Source organism: Arachis hypogaea, chromosome 7, assembly GCF_003086295.3.
Source record: "Arachis hypogaea cultivar Tifrunner chromosome 7, arahy.Tifrunner.gnm2.J5K5, whole genome shotgun sequence".
Lineage (NCBI taxonomy): Eukaryota > Viridiplantae > Streptophyta > Magnoliopsida > Fabales > Fabaceae > Arachis > Arachis hypogaea.
Window position 1 is genome coordinate 1,823,371 of NC_092042.1, and position 25,995 is coordinate 1,849,365.

General features: G+C 30.4%; 3 protein-coding genes and 1 pseudogene across 9 annotated transcripts; 3 read left to right on the forward strand and 1 right to left on the reverse strand.

Moving 5' to 3' along the window:
• The first annotated feature begins 1,540 nt into the window (after nt 1–1,540).
• Nucleotides 1,541–2,400, forward strand: LOC112703865 (cytochrome P450 71D10 pseudogene; annotated as a pseudogene).
• A 5,460-nt stretch (nt 2,401–7,860) lies between these two features.
• Nucleotides 7,861–11,701, reverse strand: LOC112701853 (nuclear envelope-associated protein 1-like). 7 transcript variants are annotated; one of them, XM_072198937.1, is made up of 12 exons: nt 11,653–11,701; nt 11,391–11,521; nt 11,199–11,284; nt 10,891–11,018; nt 10,602–10,670; nt 10,081–10,367; nt 9,863–9,985; nt 9,616–9,737; nt 9,406–9,519; nt 9,231–9,270; nt 8,385–8,630; nt 7,861–8,170 (listed from the first exon to the last, which is right to left on the reverse strand). In XM_072198937.1, exons 11-12 carry the CDS (start codon nt 8,592–8,594, stop codon nt 7,997–7,999), a joined length of 384 nt encoding a protein of 127 aa, XP_072055038.1. In that variant the 5' UTR covers nt 8,595–8,630; nt 9,231–9,270; nt 9,406–9,519; nt 9,616–9,737; nt 9,863–9,985; nt 10,081–10,367; nt 10,602–10,670; nt 10,891–11,018; nt 11,199–11,284; nt 11,391–11,521; nt 11,653–11,701; the 3' UTR covers nt 7,861–7,996. The 7 variants fall into 7 exon arrangements, with proteins under 7 accessions (XP_072055038.1, XP_072055037.1, XP_072055039.1 ...); XM_072198936.1 differs by lacking the exon at nt 11,653–11,701 and having other exon boundaries at nt 11,391–11,645; XM_072198938.1 differs by lacking the exon at nt 11,653–11,701 and having other exon boundaries at nt 8,385–8,633; nt 11,391–11,645.
• Nucleotides 11,702–15,693: 3,992 nt separating this feature from the next.
• LOC112701855 (cytochrome P450 71D10-like) lies at nt 15,694–19,132 on the forward strand. The gene is made up of 3 exons (XM_025752635.2): nt 15,694–16,267; nt 16,801–17,123; nt 18,384–19,132. Exons 1-3 carry the CDS (start codon nt 15,694–15,696, stop codon nt 18,999–19,001), a joined length of 1,515 nt encoding a protein of 504 aa, XP_025608420.1. The 3' UTR covers nt 19,002–19,132.
• Nucleotides 19,133–21,985: 2,853 nt separating this feature from the next.
• Nucleotides 21,986–25,384, forward strand: LOC112701854 (cytochrome P450 71D10). The gene is made up of 3 exons (XM_025752634.2): nt 21,986–22,785; nt 23,425–23,735; nt 24,561–25,384. Exons 1-3 carry the CDS (start codon nt 22,212–22,214, stop codon nt 25,182–25,184), a joined length of 1,509 nt encoding a protein of 502 aa, XP_025608419.1. The 5' UTR covers nt 21,986–22,211; the 3' UTR covers nt 25,185–25,384.
• The last annotated feature ends 611 nt before the right edge of the window (nt 25,385–25,995 follow it).

Genomic DNA, 25,995 nt, shown 5'->3' on the forward strand with positions numbered 1-25,995 from the left:
GTTGCTGATGAGATATGTTTAGCAAAATGTATCAATTTAGTTCCTGAATCTCAATTAAATAAACCCTAATTCCCATCTTCCCATGAATATGATGCATTTCTTGAGTGTTGTTGTAGATCCAGCAACTATTGAAGGAGGAAAAAATCAATTTCGGCACCATGATGGAAAGCGGAAGTGGAGGACTCGATGATGGGTTGCCGTTGCACTCACATAATAGCTATGCTTCGAGCTCGTCCATGCGAAAAAGAAGAAAAAAAGATGAGAAAATCGTTGTATTAGCAACCACTGCAACTTTTTCTTCAAGTAAATAGTTCTATAATTCAACTACTTCATACTTTATTGTATATGCTTTCTCACTCACTGATCAAATCCCATTAAGATGTAATTACAAAAAATACCTTCCTTTTCTATCATTAATTATGTTTTGGTCATTAAGATCTTTAGTTTCTTATTTTCATGTTTTCTTTTTTTTAAGAAGAAGATTGATGCCTTTTTATTAGAAACTGCATAACATAAGCCAGTGCAAAGTTTTAAGGTCCTCAAGTTTAGTGCAATTAGTTCCAACTTATTACTTGTATGCTTAGCAACCATTTTGCTACTATAAGATAGAACACATCCAGATTAGGATAAAAATTAAAAAGAGCAAACAGACACTCACTCTATGATTGAAAAATTAACTGATTTAATGATACATGAAAATGTACAACTTGCTTCATTTACAATATTGTTATTATTACATTTTAGCAAATATCTGATATTTTTTTCATTTTGTGCATACTTTATAAGGAGTCAAGAAAAATACTCCTACCTTTAGCTTGGGCAAAGTTTAAGAGGGTAAATATGCAGTTGATTTCCATGCCCAGTTATTCATGTTACAAGCCTTATCCCGGTTATCTCAATGTAATTCACTGAAAATGCTTATAAGGGAGGAAACAGAACTTTTTATGTAATCAAAAGAGAAGAACAAGATTCTACCTTATGTAATGATGCCACTCTTTTCTCCTGTTGCATGAGTATAACAGAAATAGGAGCTACAGATTTTATATATCTAAAGTATAAAGAGAGTTAGAGACAGAACAGAACAGAATGTACTGCTCTATGGGAGAAATTGAATAATTCTTTGTAGTAACTTAGTTGTATTTATTCTATAGTCTGAAAAATGTTAATGGAATAGAGTTAATTTTGTCCATGTTAGAAACAGAGATTAAACTGGAGAAAGGATGGTATATTATTGAGTATATTCAAGTTGTCTGGTATGATACACTATAAAAGGGTATTTATAGAAGCTAAGAGAATCGTAATAATAAAGACGTAATATTCTATAATAAATATTTAGATATACTAATTGATCCTAATTATATTCTAACATCCTCCCTCAAACTCAAGTGATGAAACTTATTTAAAACAGCGAAATAAAGAGAAAAAAATTGCAAAAACAAATAAAACGGGTGCAGATGGAACTATCGGAAGGAAGCACAGATAGAACTGCTTGTCTGAAGGAAGCACAAATGGAACTGCCGCTAATTTGAAGGAAGTGTAGATGGAACTGCCGCTTGTATGAAGGAAGTGCAGACAGAACTGCCGCTTGTCTGAAGGAAGCGCAGACGAAACTGCCGCTTGTCTAAAGGAAGCGCAGACAAAACTGCCGCTATCTGAAGGAAGCGCAGACGAAACTGCCGCTTGTCTAAAGGAAGCGCAGACAAAACTGCCGCTATCTGAAGGAAGTGCAGACGAAACTGCCGCTAGAAGTGTAGAAACATATTTCTTGGTGGTGGAGAAACATCCTCATCAGTTGTGGAATGGGCAATGGCTGAAATAATAAAGAAACCAAAAGTGATGGAAGGAGCACAATCTGAAGTTAGAAGTGTTTATGGTAACAAAGGCTATGTGGATGAATCAGAATTGCACCAATTGACATACCTTAAGTGTGTCATCAATGAAACCTTAAGGTTACATCCACCTGTGCCATTGTTGATTCAAAGAGAGAACAAAGAACCATGCCAAATCAAAGGGTATCAAATTCCAGCCAATTCTAGAATTATTATCAATGCTTGGGCAATTGGAAGAGATCCAAGGTATTGGGTTGATGCCATGGATTTTAAGCCTGAGAGGTTTGTTGATGATTATTTAATTGATAATAGAGGCACAAACTTTGAATTTATTCCATTTGGTGGTGGAAGAAGAATGTGTCCCGGGATTGCATTTGCTTCACCAAACATGGAATTACCACTTGCTCAATTTCTTTACCATTTTGATTGGAAGCTTCCCGATGGAATCAAGAATGATGAACTTGATATGACTGAGTTGTTTGGGATCACCACAAGAAGAAGAAATCATCTCTGTTTGATTCCCATTATTGTCAAGGATATGCATAAAGACAACAATGTAATTAGTAGTTAGGATTATTAGTTACATGTAGTTAGCCTTGGTGGTTTGTTAGGTAATTCTGTTAGTAATTCTGTTTGATTCTGTTTTTATTCTAATATTGTGAGTAACCTATGTAAGCTCTTTATGAGGCTAAACTCTCCTATGGTCAATAACAAAATTTCCATTTCCTTTTTTTACTAATGTGTGATTAAATAGTTCTTTCTCTCTAAGCCTTCACTTATTTCTTACACACACTGCATATTCTTCAATATCACTTTATAGTATCAAGAGCATAGGTTCAGATCCGAACAGCACTTGAGGGAAACAGGGATTAATTGCATAAGAAAATATCTCCAAGATTAAACAAGTTGCAGATACTCTTACTATCCTTGGTAGCTCTGTCACCTCTGAAGAACATATGGATGCAATTCTTGAGAGATTGAATTAGGATTAACAGATGCTTATCCCTACAATAATGTATGATCAAACAAATCTCCCTTCTTGTTCGGATTACACAGATCTAAAATATAAATATACATTAAAAATAAATGAAATTATATATGTATTTATATGTAAATATTAGTGGTTAATTTTAATATACAGAAAATATTTTTAATTTTTTTATTAGATTGGTCTAGTGGTTAGTTTGTGTAAATAAGTGTTGGGAATTCGAATTTTGTATTGTGCATGTAGCAAAGTTAACATAAACTCTTAAATGAAGCTCTAATCTGTGAAGGATTAGTCCTTGGTCTATTGGGTTAAGGAATTCTGTGAAAACAAAAAAAATCTCTATCTTAAATTAAAACTTTATAATTAAATCCTTTTTAAGTATTTTTTTTCTGTTAAAAAGTATATATTTTTAAATATTTTTTTGTTTACCGATACATTAAGAGTACTATATAAAAAGACAATTTACTTAATATTATTAAAATAATAAAATTCTAACTTTTTGAATAATACAAATTAACCATTTGATTTATAAACATCATATATATCCAAAACAGTAAGTTCTGTTGGTATATATATATATATATATATATATATATATATATATATATATATATATATATATATATATATATATATATATAAAACAGTTGGACTACACATCTAAGTAATTTTTCATTCAAGTCCATTTAAACAGGTTCAAAAAAAAAAATCGATCTCATTAAATGAAACGTATATACACCCGCAAACCCCCCCTGGTGCACGAAATTGCAATCACACTTTTGCAATCCCGCACAACTAACCAGCAAGTGTACTGGGTCGTCCAAGTAATACCTTGCGTGAGCAAGGGTCGATCCCACAGAGATTGTCGGCTTGAAGCAAGCTATGGTTATCTTGTAAATCTTAGTCAGGATATCAGAAATTATCAGGATTGATTGTGAAAAGCAAAAGAACATGAAATGATTACTTGTTTTGCAGTAATGGAGAATAGGTTGAGGTCTGGAGATGCTCCATCTTCTGAATCTCTGCTTTCCTACTGTCTTCTTCTTCAAACACGCAGGTCTCCTTCCATGGCAAGCTGTATGCAGGGTTTCACCGTTGTCAATGGCTACCTCCCATCCTCTCAGTGAAAGCGATTGCATATGCTCTGTCACAGCATAGCGGAATTCATCTGTCGGTTCTCAATCAGGCCGGAATAGAATCCAGTGATTCTTTTGCGTCTGTCACTAACGCCCCGCCTTCAGGAGTTTGAAGCACGTCACAGTCATTCAGTCATTGAATCCTACTCAGAATACCACAGACAAGGTTTAGACCTTCCGGATTCTCTTGAATGCTGCCATCAGTTCTAGCTTATACCACGAAGATTCCGGTTAAAGAATCCAAGAGATAACTACTTAATCTAAGGTAGAACGGAGGTGGTTGTCAGGCACACGTTCATAGTTGAGAATAATGATGATTGTCACGGATCATCACATTCATCTAGATTAAGAACAAGTATTATCTTAGAATGGAAGCAAGCATGATTGAATGAGAAACAGTAGTAATTGCATTAATCCATCAAGACACAGCAGAGCTCCTCACCCCCAACCATGGGGTTTAGAGACTCATGCTGTAGAAAGTACACAAAGAAAACGTGTAAAGTGTCATGAGGTTCTATGGTACAGATACAATGTCAAAGGATCCTATTAATAGTAAACTAGTAGCCTAGGGTGTACAGAAATGAGTAAATGACGTAAAAATCCACTTCTGGGTCCACTTGGTGTGTGCTTGGGCTGAGCAATGAAGCAATTTCATGTAGAGACCTTTTCTGGAGTTAAACGCCAGCTTTCATGCCAGTTTGGGCGTTTAACTCCAAGTTTTATGCCAGTTCCGGCGTTTAACGCTGGAATTTCTGAGGCTGTTTTGCCACGCCGGTTTGGGCCATCAAATCTCGGACAAAGTATGGACTATCATATATTGCTGGAAAGCCCAGGATGTCTACTTTCCAACGCCGTTGAGAGCGCGCCAATTGGGCTTCTGTAGCTCCAGAAAATCCACTTCGAGTGCAGGGAGGTCAGAATCCAACAGCATCTGCAGTCCTTTTTGGTCTCGGAATCAGATTTTTGCTCAGGACCCTGAATTTCAGCCAGAAAATACCTGAAATCACAGAAAAACACACAAACTCATAGTAAAGTCCAGAAAAGTGAATTTTAGCTAAAAACTAATAAAAATATACTAAAATCTAACTAAATCATACTAAAAACATACTAAAAATAATGCCAAAAAGCATACAAATTATCCGCTCATCACCCCCCCTCAAACGTTACCATTCGTGCTTGAATATGAAATAATGTTCATTCTTTACACTCGAAACCGCTATTGAAAAATTTCAAAATCTCTCAAACCACGTTCGTCTCTACAAAAACTGCTGCTATCGAAGAATCACGTGAAGCTTCCGAAAGGAAAAAGAAAAAACAAACAAAAACAAGAATGCATATTTCACAAGGTATGAGAAATACTATTATTATAATGTTAATTTAATTTCTCGCATATCTTGCGTTTCTCCTAGTTCGATTTAAGGTTTAATGGATTGAGTTGTTTTGTTTAGTAGATCGACTTATTCTGATCCTATTTTTTTCCGTAACTAGGATATACGAATGAAAATGTGGTTCTAATATTTTATATTGGTTTTGATATATAATTCGGTTCATCATTTACTTTAATTGAGTTCATTTGCATGCAGAAATATTTTCCTTACTGATTGAATATTTATCACATTTTATTCAAACATGAATAGAATTCGATTCATTGGGGTTGGTGATTTACATTTACTTGATTGTTAAGTGTTCACTTGAGTTCATTTGCGTGCAGAAATATTTTCTCTTAATGATTGAATGTCTATCGCATTTTATTCAAACGTGCATAATATTCGGTTTATTGGAGTTGGTGATTTACATTCACTTGATTGTTAAGTGTTCACTTGAGATCATTTGCATACAAAAATAATTTAAAATGTACTTTTCTTGCTGATAGAATATTATTTATCAACTTTTATTCAAATATGAATAAAATTCCGTTCACTGGAATCTGAGTTAGGTTCACCTTATTCAAATGTGCATACTTGTGTTTGTATTGAGTAAAGTATAACCAATTTTTGTATCCTTACAGCAAAAATAAAAAAGATGATGGTGACAAAAAAAGGAGAATCCGCACTATAATGTTGACTCGTTGTAATTAAAACACTAATTTGTTTGACTTGTTTAAAAAAACAAACACTTCTTTAATGTATATATATGAATATTATCGTAAATGTTAATGAAAATCTAATGTTAATGTACATATGTGAATGTTAATCGAAATTAATATTAATTTATATATCTGTTGGAACTATCTGTGTTGCTATTTTTTTAGGTTCACAGTGAATGGATTTAGTATATTTATCAAACATCAAGAGTCCCAAAAACACAAATGAACGAACCGAAATTAATACACTGAATGATTCGAAAAAGTGTATATATCTATTCACTTTCAGAAATATCTAAACTCTTTTGACATAACACAATTGCAGAAAGCTAATTTAAAAAACAAAAAATGACTATTTAATAAAGAATAACATCAATAAAAAATTAACCGTTCTATAACTTCAATGAACCAAATTTTGTTCATACATGAATGAAAATTTATGTTAATAAAAACTAAAACTCCTATAATCCTCTTCGAAATCATATCATATGCATTATAAAGGCTAGAACTTGACTGAATCATTAATCCACCATCTAAAAGGTTCAACTGCAAAAAACAAAATATTATTTTATCAACTTCTTCCAGTGTCTTGAAAGTCATCCCAACCTTTGAGACAAATTGTTCATCTACAACCCACATGGATTGCAAAATGAACCGAAAATGTTATTAAAGCGAAACCATTATATAATACCAAATGAACCGAATATTTTCCATCATATAAATTTAAATTCAAACACCTACCTCCATGGTGAACCGAAAATATAATTAAAACGAAACCATTGTGTAATACTAAATAAACCAAACATTGTCCATTATATAAATTAAAATTCAGATCACTTGCGTCTAGAATGAACCGAGAAATACTCTCTAAATGAAACTAATGTACAATACTGAATGAACCGAACATTGTATATATAAAATCAAATTTGAAAGACCTGTGTCTAGAATTCAGAGATTGCATTCCATTCAATTCAATTCAATTCAATTCAATTCAAAACACCTGAGTCTAGAATTTAGCAATTGCATTCCATTCAGTTCAATTTAAAATTGAATAATTAAAACCTCCTCCGCTTTATTCGATTCAGAAGAATAATCCAAATCGCTTTCATTCAACTAATTTGAAGTTGAATCATTCATTGTTTTGACACAACTAGAAAATGGATTAATACAGACAGATATACAGACAGATTTAGTCCTTATTACAGATAGATTTTTTATTACCGACGGATTTTGTCCCTCTGTAAAAGCCTCATCGAAAATTATTTACCGACGGATTTTTTTCCGTCGAAAAATTACCGACGGATTTTTACCAGTTACCGACGGATTTTCTCTCTGTAAATTCTCCATCCATTTCCCGAAGGCGACAAACATTTCGACGGATTTTTCGTCTGTAATTACAGACGGATTTCCGATAGATTTTTCGTCTATAATTACAGACGAATTTTTCGACGGATTTTTCGTCTGTAATTATAGACGAATTTTTCGACGGATTTTTCGTCTGTAATTACAGACGGAATTACAGACGAATTTTCTGTCTGTAATTACAGACAAATTTTTTGACAGATTTTCTGTCTGTAATTACAGATAAATTTTCCAACAGATTTTCCGTCTGTAATTTGAACCTTGGAAAATCATCTGACACTCTGATTATAGACAGAAAATCCCTTTGTAAATCCGTCAGTGAGGTAAAATAGAATTTTTTTATTTTTCCAATTACAAAATAAACTTATTTTCATACAAAATAATTATAAATTTAATACAAATTTTTATCTAATTTGTATTCAAATAATTATAATATTTCAAAAAATAAACAAATTCATCATATTTATCAAGCAAGTCAATATAATTCAAAACATAGACAAAATGTATTGATACATTAACTACAATCCTCAGTGTATTATTCAACTAACCATACTAAATTTATCAACTATAATTCATAACATTTATTATATGAGAAAAATTACATTATGCAAATCTTTACAAGCCAATCAACCAGTATCCCGCACATGCTTTGAGTAATGTCGTGTTGCTTTATATCTCTTAATGCAATTGGAAGGTGCTCGTTCCTTTCTTCCAATTTCTTTTGCAATCTTCCAATTTCAAACTCCATGCTCTTGGCTTTAGTCTCTGCTTCCTGCATGATTAAAGAAAAATTCCATTAAAAAAAAACATGACCCCACAACTCAAAAAGTAGAAACGATTGATATCAGAATTTGAAAAATTTTCACCAAATATGGCCAAAAAGTAAACCCAATTTTTGGGGTTTTTTTTAATTGCAACAAAAAGGACACAGAAGGTAGCAACTCAAAAATTGAAAATAAAATAATCTTAAGTTCATAACCTTGTACCTTTCTTGTTAAGGTTTCTTTGGCATAAGATTGTTCATGTGAAGCAAGATGGTTCCGAATATCCCTCAACTCTGCAGCCAAAGACACCACGTTGCGCTTGAAATTCTGCTTCTTTTCGTTTAAATCCTTCAATGGTGGATCAATATCTCTTGCTAATGCTACAGTACTCATCACTGAAGAAGATGATGATGGTTTCTCAGATGCTGACATGACCAATTTTTTTAGGTTCTTCAACTATGCACGTCTCTGCTATAACAATAATAATAATAAAAATAATATGTTACATATATGGTGTAATGAAATCGTGTTTTGTATTGTTTATGAACAAAAATAAGATCTTATGGACCAAAGATTAGAAGTTTACTTTACTGGTCCATCGTATGAAAATATTTACTATGCCTAATTCGCTCTGCCATGTGAAATGAACATGGTAGTTGGTACAATTAATATATAATCAACAAAACAAAATGGAAATAGCAAATTTATTAAAATAAAATGATAATAACAATAGAAAACACAAAGTGGCTTAGAAAGTACTATAACCAAATTTGAATTGGTCTAGTAATAAAATAAAATAAAATATACCAATCAGATGCCACAAAAATTAAAAAGAAAAAGGGCTTCAACTTAATTTTCCGATTCACAAAAAGGTTGCTACTGTATTCAAATTTTAAAGTTTTCTTTTCTACAACTATATACTAGATATAATCCATCCGTCGACAAAATTCAAATTTGCCAAAGGGGCTGCATCCATTATCAGGGGAACCAAGCTTCAACGCAACGCATTACAATAATAAACAGCTCCAATTGAAAAAATTTAAAAAAATTAGAACTATAGTTACATACCATCTTGTTTCGTAGTACTCTTTTCTCCAGCTGTGACAGCCTGATTCTCAAACAGGAATAGTTCATTACTAATTAGATAAAAAAAAGTTCATTGGCATCAAATAACTTAATAAAATTTAATTACAAATTATATAAAACCACTTCAACTGCTAGGAAGTGGAGAAGGACGACTCACCAGAACAGAACCGGCCAAATAGCTGGTGGGGAGGCCAGTGGTGTATGACTCTTCCATGGAACGCAATATATCACAGTCATCAATAAGTGGTAAATGAACTTAGATTCCCAAATCCTGAAAATAGAATTATGTAGCCATTACATAAAAGAAAACATTTTATGCACTTTCACTTTCATGTTAGAGAAAGTGTACTAAATAAAAGATTTATACCGTTTCAGAAAGCATTGCTACTTCAGCTTGAACTTGTTGGTTCATCTCAAATGAGTTTTACGAGTTTATAAGAATATGGATTACTGCACTTGACCACACCTTCATTTCCCCACACACCAGGCCTGAAAATGTTTTAATTTGAGAGGGAGAAACAAGTAAGCAGTTAATTTGAGAAAATGTCCAAAATGGTGCAGTCACAGATGGAAATTGGCATTGATTGTATGAAATACCACAGTTAGCAACTTACGCATCAAGAAATAGCCCAGCATCACTGAGACACTTCACTTTTGACAAAATGCATTCCTTTCGACATCAGATCCTCCATTGCAGCCATCCAAATGCGCTGTCCTCGGAATTGTAGACGTCCAGCCTATCTCAGTAGACAACATTCACTTAGTTTTGTGTGGTAACCCTTATTCTATGAATGTCGTTACCAATGTGTTGTCTCTGAGATTCAAACTCTACCTTATGTTCACTGTCCCTATCAAAAGAGGCACCATCACAATAACAAAATTTCACTCTGTTCCAGTTGAAAAAATCTACAATCACAAACGAACAAGAAGTCAAACGAGATGGTTAACTCTATAGGTAGAAGAACAGAAAAACACAAAGGGAGCAGCAATCAAAGTAGTTTAATTGAATGGAATCCTGGATTTTGTTTAGCCTTATTGCTTAATATTCCTGTCAAAGGTATCTCCTTTTCCATGAATGCTGAAGATCCATGCCGAGTTTTCTTGCGATAAATGCATGTCCTGACAATATATTCAGACAAAAAATTCTGTTTCAAATTTAAATTATACAAAAATAAAATTTGAATTTCGACACTTAATTAAAGAAATAAATGAATTATTAACTCGACTTCGTTAATGCGAGCGCCTTTTTTTCAGTGCTTCTTCCCTTTTAAAGAAATAATGGTTAGATTCAAACATGACCATTGATGGCATATTCGTAGTTAATCAAGCATTAAATCACTACAATGACAATACCTGTTGAGTTGCTATTTCTTGCAGATATCAAAATCATGTTAAGGGCTGACTATGATGCTCAACACTAACCTGAAAATTGGAAACTAAAAGCCCTTTATCACAGGTTGAAGCTTATCAAATCCATTTATATTTTCCTTCACCAAATTTCAAAAAAATGAACCAACAAAAAGTAGAATAAAAATTTGAACCTCTATTTGAGAACCTAGGTTAGTGTCACAATGATAACTAGAGCAGCTTGCTAAAAAGATGCAAAACTTCATAAGGAGATTGTGAGAGTTAGAAACATTACTTTTGAACATCAAGGCCTATTCTATAAAACAGCAGTAACACATTTGAAGGAGTTTTTAACAACCCAGGGTTCCACATAGGAACATTTGGTTCTTCATCAGCAATTACAGGTGATTTTCATTTGCCATTCTGCCAAATCAAGTCAAATAAGCAGCCAATAGTTTAGAGGAAAGTAACATCTCTCACCAAAGTTTCAAATTCAAAGTTACTATGATTGCATTAGAAATCCCATTCTCTTATGAATTGAAAAGCTAGGTGTCAGAGTAGCAATTTATGCAACCTTTAAGTTTTAACTATTTACATTATTACCTTGTAAGTTTGCAGCCATATTTTGACATCAGGCGCCCCCTCAGATGTTCCCCCATAATATGCAACCAAAAAAGACCCTTCCCAACCTGGTGGAATTCAAAATAGACATCAATGTAATATGCTTCTCATCATGACAAAAACTTCAACTTTTTTGGAAGGAAAAGAAAAAGAAAAAGTGATGTAATTTTGTACCTCAACAATGGTGGAAGCATGGCAGCTGTTGAAGGGAGCTGATTTTTTAGGAAAAGTGAACTCCTCCAAAAGAGGCCCTTTTATGTAGCTATTGCCTAAACCATCAACTCCGGAAATTGTGGAGTTTTTCCCTGCAAAACTTTGCTACTTGCTTTTAGTTCATTACTTCTGAGTTGTCACTTGCAGTGTCAAGAACTCATATTTCTATAGACACAAGGACAAAACATCAATAATATAAAAGACATGTAATCATATACTGAACCATTCCAAAGAAGATAACAATATAGGTCACAAGTGTAGCAGAAAAGCAAATAGTGGAATGGTAATGGGAATGTGAAAGTAGTAACTGGTAAGTAGGGGTGGAAAAAGGCCAGGCGACCTGCCAGGGGTCTGCAGCCTGGCCTGTGTTTGGCTTGGCCTGGCCTGGCCTGTTATAAAATAGGTACAGACCCAGGCTCTTTTAAAAGCCTTAATACATTAATAGGCCAGGCCCAAACTTACTAATTAGCCTTATAGGCCTATCAGGCCTGTCTGGGCCTGTTAAAATATAATTAAATATATAAATAATTATTTATTATTAATAAAATTATGAGATATTTTAAATTTATTATATTTTATTATAAATATTTTTGTATATTTTAAATATGTTAGAAGTTTAAATTTTTTATAAATATTAAATATATGACATATTACATATAACTATTTTTATTAAAAAATAATTTTTTTAAATAATATTTTTATTTTTGTAAAAAAAATTATCTGGCCTTTTAACAGGCTTTAGGTCAGGCCAGGCTGAATAACAGGCCAGGCCTAATACTTTATAAAGAGCCTATAACAGACTGCAGGCCAGGCTCAGGCCAATCAACTGTATGACAGACCAGGCCTATTAAGAGCAAAGCCTGACTTGACCTGACCTGTTTCCACCCCTACTGGTAAGGCATGTCAGTACCTAGAAAATGAGTGAACTCTATGGCTATGAATGATAATAGAGAGCAGGAGCACAAAATAGACAAAGGAAGAAGAAAACAAGGACATGGTTTCATCCTCTAATATCTGCAATGAATTATATAGCCTGCAAAGCAAAGCAAACTGTGTAAGAAAGAAGTAAAATAAGTAATTCATTTTTTTTCACTTGACTAAATATCAGCCCTCAAATGTACAAATTTCATCATTTACCGTTTATACACCACAATGAAAATCTAACCAGAGAAGATTCTAATCGCTGCATTTTCTGAAGACAAAAATCATTCAAAATTAAATTGAAACAGGGAGTGAATAAATAAATAAATACATAAGCCGTCTTGAAAGAAAAGTTAGGGTTCGAAGAGACAGACAAGTTTACAAAGTGAGAGTAAGATTGATAATGTTGTTGCTAGGGTTTGTTGGTTTGTTAGTGTGTAATGGTTTCGATTCCTGAAGCCATACCTAAACAGCACAGAAACTATGATTTCAAATGAGAAGAATTCAAAAATTGAAAGTCATGCAAAACCATACCTGAACTGGTGGATGAGGATGACCAGTGAATGGCAGTTGCTGTCAGTGATGAGATCGTGGACGGAGCGATGGAGAAAGCGGCGGCGGTGAAAAAAACTCCTGTGATAGAGAGAACGTGGACGGAGAGAGGAAGAAGCTCTAAGAGGATAGGATATGAGAGGATGGGTTCTGATAGAATAGGAAGCAGCTCCTATGAAGGAGAGTGTGGAGTGTGAATGCATCGAGAGGATAGGATGTGAATTAGGTTAATTCAATATTTTCGAGGGAAAATTTTAAATTACAGATGGATTTTCTGTCGGTAATAATTTAATAAAACGCATCGTTTTGTCTATTTAATTACAGACGAAAAATCTGTCTGTAATTATTTTTCACGAAAAAAATTAATTTTTCTGACAGAATTATCGACGGATTCTCTTTTCCGTCTGTAATTTATGCTAATTCATTTTTTTTGTTTTCCGACAAAAAATCTTTCTGAATTTCTGTCTGTATTTCCGTGGGATAAAATTTGTCAGAAATATCTGTCTGTAATAACTAATTTTCTAGTAGTGTGGTACGTTATTAAAATCTGAAAACGAAGAAGATGAATCTTATGCAGATCGAAAAAAACAAGAAAGAATAGAAAGAAGATCAATGAAATACAGATCGAAAAGAAAAACAAAAAACAACGACAAAGAATAGAAAAAATAACGAAAAAGAGAAGAGAAGAACGACGAGAGCTTATATTATTATGTTGAAGAAAATTTCAATGCAAATCAAAAAAGGTTTACATTGAATAAAAAAACCTTACATGTAATTACGTTAATAAGGAGGGAGGGAGGCGTACATGTACCACAAATAACTTGGGAGTTGGAGGAAGCTAATCGAAGCACGTAAATGCAAATTACTTGGATGACTTAATTAAAGTTATTGCATGGATATAATGCATTATTGTATATATAAACATCATAGATAAATGTTATGGTTCTTAAAAAATAGTTTCTATTTATTAAAAAGGATTAAAAATTATTATTTAATTTAAAAAATATAAGAATAAATAATTTTTAAAAAATTAAAATTTATTATAAAAAATAAATTAAATAAAATTTAAATAAAAATTTATAAACACCATAAAATTGGCCAACATCATATGTATCCAAAACAGTAAGTTTATTTTATTGATTCTTAATAAATGTCCATATCTAATAAGTGGGGCTGGGCTTAATAATCCCTGGAAATTTAGAGAGTAGAGTAGGGTGATCATTAGTGGATTCAAATGGAATTATTCCGCATGCCAAGCAATCTCATCAATGCGTGACTCGTCACTACGGCGATATATCTACTATCTAGTCACGTATCTTTAATTACCATAAATATTTTAGCAACAAATTAAAATACTTTTGATTTATTTCATTAATTTATTTATAACACCTTAAGTCACAACCGAAAAAGAAATTATGTAAATTCTAAAGTTTGAAGATTTATAAAGAAATAAAATAAAGAATTAACCATTATCAAATTTATAATTTTTATAACGTATAAATTTTATTATCTTAATTTAAGAATTTAAACACTCATGCATTTTCTTACTTTTTTTATTTTTTACTTTAAATGAGTCTAATTGATTATAAGTATATTTTGAATTTATTATAAATTTTATATCGATTAAAAATATCATTTTTAAAGTATTTATAAATAAAAATGTCATCCACTTATTTTTTAAATTAATTTTTAAAATTGACTTAAATCTACTTAATATTATTAATCTGGAACCAAAGTTTTATAATTTAATATTGTTGGGTCAAAGTATATATATATATATATATATATATATATATATATATACTCTAAATACTAAAAAAATATTTAATTTAATATTTATAATATTATATATATAATATCTATAATTATATATTTATTATATTTAAATTAACTAATTATTCCAACAGTTAAATTTGAGCTATTTGGTCAATTGCTGAATCATCTGAACGTGAGTTTTTGTTAGTGTTCATGCACTTAAGGATGGTAATGAATAAGATATGGTAAAATTTAGAATCAATAATCTTAATTTTAGTTATTTGGTTGAAAATATTCTAACATTAATCTTATCTATTTTTAATCTGTGGTATTCAATTTTACTCGCAGATAAAAAAATGCAATATTATTATTGATAATTTAAAATAAAATTAATTTTTATATTAAAAATATTAAATTATTAATTAATATTTTTTTAATAGCTAAAAATCTTTTAAATTTAATAAGAGATATTTGATTCAACATCCACTTAAAACATATATATATATATATATATATATATATATATATATATATATATATATATATATACGTGTGTGTGCGCGCACGCGCGCGTGCAGGTGCAGGCTAGGCAAATAGAGTTGAGACTACTCAATCGCACGAGAACCCTAGCCGCATCCTACTCTATCAACTACAGATCGAGTTGACAATCCTATCTAATCGAGTGGGATCGGATTGGGTACCTGCGAGTAGGGTGTATATTGCCATCTCTACATGCACCCATATACTAAGTTGTTTTTGTAAATGACAACTTATAATCAATTATGAACTATATTACGTGTACACTAAAATCAATTACTAAAGTCAGCTATCAGTATAAAATATATGTTATATATACAAATATACATTGAAAATAAATTAAACCACACATGTATTTATACACAAATATATTAAAAAGCTAATTTTAATAGTTGAGTTTAGCGTATAAATAGCATTTTTTTATCAATTATTGATGAGCAACATATCATAGTTATTATATAATGGTAGGCAAATACAACCAGCTTCTACCATGCATATCATGGATCTTCAAAACCTTTTGTTTATTCTCACCAGCTTCCTGATTCTCTTTGTACTATTCAATTTAGTTATTAAGAAATCCACTTGTAATAAGACGAATTTACCCCCAGGGCCATGGAAACTACCACTGATAGGAAATATCCACCAACTTGTTGGTTCTTCACAACTCCATGAAACCCTAAGAAACTTAGCATCCAAATATGGACCCTTAATGCACCTTCAACTAGGAGAAGTCTCCCACATCATAGTTTCTTCACCTGAAATGGCACAAGAGATTATGAAGATTCAAGATCTCAACTTTTGTGATAGGCCTCATGAAACTCTTTTTGCTAGAATTATTACTTACAATGGAAGAAGCGTCTCCTACGCTGCCTATGGAGACTATTGGAGACAACTAAGGAAGATATGCACCATGGAGTTATTAACAACAAAGCGTGTTCAATCTTTTAGGCACATAAGAGAAGCAGAGGTTTTAGAGTTGGTCAAAGCAATATCTCAAAGTCAAGGCTCCATTTTTAATCTCTCTCACAAGATTTTATCAACTACCTATGGAATAGCGGCTAGAATAGCATTTGGTAAGAAAAAATTATGATACACAGTGCAAATACTTTTTTAATAATAATAATAATAATTATTATTATTATTATTATTATTTTTTATTATTATTATTATTATTATTTAGTGAATTATATTGTTAATAATAATAATATCATAATTATTATTATTATTATTATTATTATTATTATTATTATTATTATTATTATTATTATTATTATTATTATATCACTCATTATATATTTGTGCTTTTATATATTGAGAGCCGCCAATCTAAAAAAAATACTAACTACAGAAAATTTTGAACCGACGTAAAATCGAATGAAGTACTGTAGAATGAAGCCATTAAAATGTTGGCTCTGAAAAGAGATACTAAACATTTTATGAGTCTCTTCAGATCAATACCTAAAACAAAATTCTCATATCAAAGACTAACACTTAAAAAAGAATTTTATAAGATGTTATAAGCCTTAGCTTGTAAGTTGTAACTCATTACATATACTTTATCATATTTGTTATTTAATAATTATATATTTTTTAACTGACAATATAGGTAAAAAGTATAGCTACCAGAAAGTTTTTATATCATCTATTGCGGAAGCATCTCAAATAGGAGGAGGAAATTGTATTGCTGATCTGTATCCTTCAATTAGAGTACTGCTTGAAATGATGAGTAGAAACAAGGCTAAACTTGAAGAACTGCACACAAAGATTGATAAGGTATTACAAGACATCATAGATGATCATAGAAATAGAAAAGATGACAAATGTAAAGAAGAAGAAGGTAGTGAAGATCTAGTTGATGTTCTTCTCAAATTTCAACAAAAGGACTTTGAATATCCCTTGACTGATGACAATATCAAAGCAGTCATTCAGGTTAGTCTAACTATATATGAGTTATGTATTTATGTGTTGTACTTATTTATATTTCTAGACATATATAGACAATTATTATATAGATTAATGTTTATGTGAACCTAAACAAGTCACGTGTTTATTATCATTATTCTGCTAGGGAGCTAATGAAGTATTTATACAATGAATTATTTATTTGGCCTAATATGAGTTAAAAAATGAACATTTAGAATAAAATACTACTAATTTTTCAAACATACATAATATACTCATACTATCCAGAAAAGATAATAAATATCTGATATCCTACTGAATCGAACATCTCTAAACTACCATTGTACATATTGTACAAATATTCCATTGACTCCCTGTACTTCCTCATATATAAAACGTGTTTGGATAGAGAAACATGGACATTAGATACAATATCTCTGGGATACTTTTTTTATTTTTGTGTTTATGAAAGATACTGACGGACACGGAAATAGGAAGGTGGACACAGAATTTTTAATAAATATTTTTTCCTTTTCTGTTCATAATTATTTTTTATTATTCTCCTATTGTTCCTTTTTATTATGTAAAAAATTCTATCTATTTTATTAGATAGGTCTATTTTAGTAATTTTATATTATATTTTAATTTAATTTATATTTATTTAAATATAATATTAGACATTACATTAGTATCTTGTTTATTGTATTCAAACACAATATATAAAAAATAATTTTTAGTGTCTCTATTTTAGTGTCATATCATATCCTGTATTTACAAAAACAAATGCAGCCTATTATAATAATATATATCTTACGTGAAGAATCATTAATTGCTTGGGACTATTGTTTAGTCCTTTTTAGTAAAATTTTTATATTTTGTCTTAAAAATACGTTACAAATATTTAGTTATTTTTATTAATAAGTAAATTAATGGTTTATTCTTAAATGCTTTTTATTAAATAATAAATATTATATTTTTTATTAATTAAATAAATCTTAATTCTTTATTTATTATATTTTATATCAATAGTTTATACTAGAATTTATAATTTACAATTTATAATTTATAATTTAAAAATTTAAAATTTAAAATTTAGAGTTTAGGGTTTAAATTTATGCTTTAAAGTTAAAAAAAACGCTGCACTTACTTATTTTTGCTGGAGGCTGAAGCACATTAGTATTTATGTACATCAATTAGCATTTTTAAGACACTTGTTAGTTAGCGAAAATCTTTATAATAATTAATCAATTTGCAAAACTTTTATTATAATAATTAATAAATTTACAGGATATGTTTACTGGTGGTGGAAAAACATCTTCAGCAGTTGTGGAATGGACAATGGCTGAAATGATAAAGAAACCAAAAATGATGGAAAGAGCACAATCTGAGGTTAGAAGGGTTTATGGTAGCAAAGGGTATGTGGATGAATCAGAATTGCACCAATTGATATACCTTAAGTGTATCATCAAAGAAACCTTAAGGTTACATCCACCTGTGCCATTGTTAATTCCAAGACAGAACAGAGAACCGTGCCAAATCAAAGGGTACCAAATTCCAGCTAATTCTAGAATCATGATCAATGCTTGGGCAATTGGAAGAGATCCAAGGTATTGGGTTGATGCCATAGAATTTAAGCCTGAGAGGTTTGTTGATAATTATTCAATTGAAAATAGAGGCACAAACTTCGAGTTTATTCCATTTGGTGGTGGAAGAAGAATGTGTCCCGGGATTGCATTTGCTACACCAAACATGGAGTTGCTACTTGCTCAATTGCTTTATCATTTTGATTGGAAGCTTCCCAATGAAATCAAGAATGAGGAACTTGATATGACTGAGTTGTTTGGAATGGCTATGACAAGAAGAAATGATCTCTGCTTGATTCCCATTATTCATCATCAACCTTAACAATTAAAAAAAGATTATCCCTAGAATGAGAAAATTAAATGAGTGATCTTAGTATATGCTCTTTTTTTTTAAGTGTGGTTTTATTATGCGTGCTCTACTTATCATCACCCTTGTTTGATCGTTTGCCTACTCCTCACCCCATTGTAAATTTACATTATTAATAACCATATTATATAATGGTGTTTAATTTATATGTTTTTTGTTAAAAAGATAAAATTTTAAAGTTTTCTATATATTATTATAATCTATTAATTAAAAAACATTTAAGTTTTTTTAAAAAAAAAAAAAAACATAAATGTCTTTAGGAGCCTTGTTAGCATAAGATTTTAATTATATCTTTGAAAAACAAAATTAGGTGTTTATTAATTGACTTCATGATTACTACGTCAAATAAAATATAGGACAATTTACGTAAATAAATTGTTACACTTTTAAAATTACGTAAATATATTGTTTTCAAAATAAAGACGCAAATGCATTGTTTCATGTATTTATAGAAACTGCTACTGGTAGTAGCGGTTTACACAAATACAAAATCCGCTGCTGCCAACCGCAGATTATGTTAAAATGTGGCAGCATGGAAACCACTGTAGCCTGTCGCGATTTTTGCTTGATTTGAGCTGGTCATAAACCGCTACTGGCAGTAGCAGTTTATGTGTATTGGGACACGTGTGTAAACCGCTAGAGGCAGCAGCGGTTTACATTAAGTATGGGTTGTGTTCTTTGCTGTTGATTTGCATTTGAAGTTCTAACTAAATGAATTTTTTTTATTTGTGCAACTTTGTTGTCTTATGCCAAAAGCTAATGTAATGGGAAAATAAAAGTTATAGCTAGTGCCTGCTTAATTTTGGTATGAGCTATTTGGTGCACTTAAAATTTTGAGGAGGATAATTTATTAAGCAAGTTTAACAGTATTAAGATCAATATGAATCACTTTTCAGTTTTCACATTTCATCGACTCAATAATAGTTTGATTTGTCACCAAAAAATACTACTTTCAAAAAAAATCTCATAAAAGAACTTTCTAGTAAGAATTTCTTAAAAAACCATAACAATTCTAGTTAAGTTGAGGACTCTATAGAATTCGCGCTATATTAAGTATCCGATCAGCAAATACTTTGATAAAATAGGCCATCTTCCGCTGCATAATATCGAGGTGAAGCAAGCATGAAACTTTGTCCAAGTAAAATATTTGCATTCTCAACATTACTATCAGCTATATGGTTTGCATAAGTAAAAAGCAATGGATTAAGAATAAACCCCTTTTCTCATATTTAGTTCCTTAAAATGGGACGTGGAGATCCCAAATTAGATGAAGTTGATATCATTGAAACGAATTTATTATGATTATTATAACACAAAAATATACACACCTTGAAATCACAACTAATCTATCTCGCACGAGAAGAATAAAGTGAAATTAAGCCGTTTTTTCTATTATTTTTTAAAGAGATATATATTTTCTGTAATTGTAGAAGCTTTTTGTTAAAATTATATTTTATTTAAATATTTAAAAATTAAAATAAAATTAATTTTATATTTTAAAATTTAAAATACAAATTTTTATATATTTATTAAATCTATGTTGATAGAGAAGTATAATTATTCTGATAGGTATTAGTAATTTTGCTTTTTTCAATTTATAAAAATAAATCATAAGAATATAAAATTTTATCAATTAATATGTACTTAAAAAATTATCTTTAAATCTTAGCCATTACATTAGCTTTTGGCATAAGACAACAAAGTTGCACAAATAAAAAAATTCATTTACTTAGAACCTCAAATATAAATCAGCAGCAAAGAACACAACCCATACTTAACGTAAACCGCTGCTGCAGCGGTTTACGCACGTGTCCCAATACACGTAAACCGCTAATGTCAATAGCGGTTTATGACCAACTCAAATCAAACAGAAACTGCGACAGGCTAGAGCGGTTTTCATGCTGCCACATTTCAAGGTAATCCGCGGCTGGCAGCAGCGAATTCTGTGTTTGTGTAAACCGCTACTGCCAGTAACGGTTTCTATAGATACATAAAATAATGTATTTGCGTCTTCATTTTGGAAATAATGCGTTTGCGTAATTTGAAAGGTGTAACAATTTATTTACGTAAATTGCCCTAAAATATATTGTGACATTTTACAACCGTGATTAAATATAACAAAAAATCAACTTCAAAGCCACTATAATTTAATAACGAGTAGACATTTTTTAAATCGCGTCAAATAATTTTGTGGCAGTTTTATCAGCAATAATCTAAAATCATCGCTAAATTCTTTTCATAACTGTTGTAAAAAATTATAACAGTGGCTAAAATCATAGCTAGGTTGGTGTTTTGTCATAGTGAATCTAAAATGGGGCTTAAAATAATGTGAAATTTTGTAGTTGTGAATTATATATAAACCATATGGTTAGATTGAAAACACTAACCTTTCTTGTACAAAAACTAATTAAATGGTATAGAAATTGACGAGTTTGAATTGCCCATAAAAGTATCATTCATCAATATATAGATGAAGCTGCATCACACACATTATTTATATCTCACGGCAGTGATCGACTAACATCTATCCACCGATGTGAACCTTAACATGCATGTGTGGTTGCAATTATTTAACTTGTTTCCTTTTTTGGTTCGGATATACATTTGTAATATGGACGTGGTTGTAGTTTAATACTTTAATAATTAGTGGCAGTATGTATAATACTAGTTTTTATTTTGTCCATTAGTGACACTAAAGAGACATGTTATAAATCTATATTTTTATTGGTGAAAACTCAAGTGTAGTCGACTTTACGTGAATTTGATAACGGAGAGCTGTTAGATGAAAATTTAGTCAAATCAATCAAATCATCTAACGGCTCTCAACTATCAACTTTACGTGAAGTCGACTGCACATAAGTTTTCACCATTTTTATTTCAATACAGAAAAGGATTAACATGTGATATATATATATACATGGAAACATTGCAAGTGCACCGGGAAGTACCGGTGCATCAGTTATTTTAACCGTTGATTTCAATTAATATATATATTATATATTTTTTATAATTCAAATCAACGGTTAAAACAACTAGTACATCGGTACTTTCGGTGCACTTAAAATATTTCCTATATATATATACATAGACATGTTATTTATACATTGTTGAGTTTATATGTCTCTCTCCTTTTAGTTCGTTCCTTCTTCCTTTCTACCACACCCCATGGAATTTCAAAACCTTTTGTTTATTCTCACCACCTTCGTCTTTCTCTTTGTGCTATTCAAAACAGTTATTAGCAAATTCAGTTCTAATAAAAAGACCAATTTACCCCCCGGGCCAAGGAAACTACCACTCATAGGAAATATCCACCAACTTGTTGGTCCATTACCCCATCAATGCTTAAGAGACTTAGCATCCAAATATGGACCCTTAATGCACCTTAAACTAGGAGAAGTCTCCAACATCATAGTTTCTTCACCTGAAATGGCACAAGAGATTATGAAGACTCAAGATCTAAACTTTATTGATAGGCCTCATGAAACTCTTTTTGCTAGAATTATTACTTACAATGGAAGAAGCGTTTCCTTTGCTGCCTATGGAGACTATTGGAGACAATTAAGGAAGATATGCACCATGGAGTTGTTAACAGCAAAGCGTGTTCAATCTTTTAGGTTCATCAGAGAAGAAGAGGTCTTGGAGATGATTAAAACAATATCTGAAAGTGAAGGGTCCATTGTTAATCTCAGCAAGAAGATTTTCTCATTGACATATGGGATCGCAGCTAGGGCAGCATTTGGTATGTAATTATAATTAGCTTTAATTAGTTTCGTAATCTTTATAATTTTATTAAATTTTTATTAAAGTTTTTTTCTGTTTAAAAAAATTTTATTAATTTTTTATTGAATTGGTCTAATAATTAATTTATTAGTTCACTTAAATAAGTATTAGAAATTCAAATTTTGTAGTGTATGTAGCAACTTATTAACTCCCTTAAATAAAATTTTGATCTGCAATAGATTAGTTTTTGATTTGCTGAGTTAGGACTAACATGGATACCAAAAGAATTTTTTTTATATTAAATTCAAACTTTTTAATTAAATCTTTTTAAGTATTTTTTTGTTAAGAAGTATCATTTTTTGTTTACCATACAATGAATTATAAAATATTTTTAAAAGAATATTTTTAAATTATTGTATCTCTTTAAAAAAAATGTACAAACTAACATATAATATAAAGATTCAATTATATACTTTTAAATTATAAATATTTAATTAAAAATTTAAAAAATTTATAGGGACTAACAGTATATAATTAAATGTTATAATGATTATTATACATATTATTCAATACTATATAATTAAGTATATTAAATATATTTATATATTTTTTAATATACAATTTTCTAATAACCAATACTTCTTTTTTTGTAACATAGGTAAGAGGTGTAGTTACCAGCAAGCTTATATATCAGCTATTGAGGAATTATTGCTACTAGCAGGAACAAATTGTGTAGCAGATCTCTATCCTTCTGTTAGGGTGTTTCAAGTGATGAGTACAACCAAAGCCAGGATGGAAGAACTTCACAAAAAGACTGATAAAATATTACAAGACATCTTAGATGATCACAGGAATAGAAAAAGTAGTCATCACTGTGAAGAAGTTGAAGATCTAGTTGATATTCTTCTCAAGTTTCAAAAGGAGTCAGAATTCTCCTTGGATGATGACTGCATCAAAGCAGTTGTTCAGGTAATAAAAAAATTCATACAAAAATAGAGAAACAGAAATAATAAGATAAAAAAAATTTTGGAAACAAATAAAAAAATAAAAAAGTCATATACAGATGTTTTTAAATAAAATTAATAATTAAAAATTATTAAAAAAATTAGACAATTATATTAAATTATCTTAATAATTTTTAATTATCAATTTTAATAAGTAATAATATCTGTATATGTGTGACTCACATAGCTACACACCAGTAGCTAGTATACACAAGATGCCAAAGATTTTTGTGGATATTGAATTAATGAATTTCAATCACACACTATTAAATCAAATGATATCTTTGGATGTGTCCTACTTAATTTACCCCTGGTCTTACTATATTGAACTATTTTATTTATTAGGTTTCTTAAGGGTTATCCTTTCTCTATTACTAAAAGATAAAAATAAAAGAAAAAGAAACTCTAATCTCAATTTTCATTGTTAAACTTCGTTTTATGATAACGGTTTTATTGTTAATAAAAAAAATTTAAAAATAAAAAATTAAACATCTAAAATTTATTATGTTTTTTTTTATTGTTCCTTCAATTTTTTTTGGTGACTATTGTTCCTTCAAATTTATTCTTAAAGAAATGTATTTTAATTTGATTAGGTGGAACTCAGGTGCAGTTGACTTCACGTGAAGTTAATTAATACTTGAGAGTCGTTAAATGATTTGACTGATTTGATTAAATTTTCATCTAACTTCACCTGAAGTCGACTTTATCTGAGTTTTCACCTAAAAATATATAAATATACATAAGTGCGTAATTATTGATTTAATAACTGTTTAAATTGCATTGCATGTAGGACATGTTTGCTGGTGGTGGCGAAACATCATCGGCGGTTGTGGATTGGGCAATGGCTGAGATGATAAAGAAACCAAAAGTGATGGAAAGAGCACAATCTGAAGTTAGAAGGGTTTATGGTAACAAAGGATATGTGGATGAATCAGAATTGCACCAATTGACATACCTTAAGTCTATCATCAAAGAGACATTAAGATTACACCCATCTTTGCCTTTCTTAGTTCCAAGAAGGAACAGAGAGACATGCAAAATCATGGAATATGATATTCCAGCAAATTCTAAGATCATGATCAATTATTGGGCAATTGGAAGAGATCCAAGGCTTTGGGTTGATGCTGAGAGTTTTATGCCAGAGAGATTTTTAGATAGTTCAATTGATTACAAAGGCACAAACTTTGAACTTATTCCATTTGGTGCTGGAAGAAGAATCTGTCCCGGAATTGTATTTGCTACACCAAACATGGAGTTGCCACTTGCTCAATTGCTTTACCATTTTGATTGGAAGCTTCCCAATGGAATGAACAATGAAAAACTTGACATGACCGAATTGTTTGGGACTACTGTAAGAAGAAGAAATGATCTCTGTTTGATTCCCATTATTGTCAAGAATATGCATAAAAAATAACAATATAATTAGCAGTTAGGATGATTAGTTACATATAGTTAATTAGCCTCGGTGTGTTTGGTTAGATAATTCTGTTAGTAATTCTGTTTGATGCTGTTTTCATTCCAGCATAGTGTGTGTTATCTATGTAATTAAGCTCCATATAAGGCTAAACTTTGCTATGGTCAATAACACAATTTTCCATTTCCTTCTTTTACTAATATATGATCAAATAATTCTGCTATGTTATCAACAATATTTCTACTAACAATATTTTTGCCAATTTCTACTAACTCTTATTTATAATTGTGTTTAATGGAAATGTCTTTGTGGATGTGTCTAATAAAAATATCTTTTTTATAGTTATGTCTAATAGAAATGTCTTTATATATGTATTTCCTAAATATATCTTTTTATATATGTGTTTAAAATATAATAATTAATTATTATTAGTAATAAGTTGACAAATAATATATTGATACCGTATACTTTTTCATGATCAAATAATAATTCCACTCTAAACCTTCACTTGTTTCTTACACACACTGCGTATTAAGATTTAGTAGGAGGAGTGATACTTCAATATCCTTTTATAATTTACAAAATTTTTAAAATTTAAAATTTAATAAATATAATTTAAGTTGCACAAAAATTTATATATATTTAATTTTTTTATTTTTTTAGGGTAAAGTATATTTTTTGTCCTTGAAATTAGCAAAAGTTTCAAAAATATTCTTAAGTTTTATTTTGTTTCAATTTTGTTCCAAAAGTTCTCGATTTGCATTAAATATATTCTCGATAGCTAAATTTTTAAAAAATTTAAGACCAATTC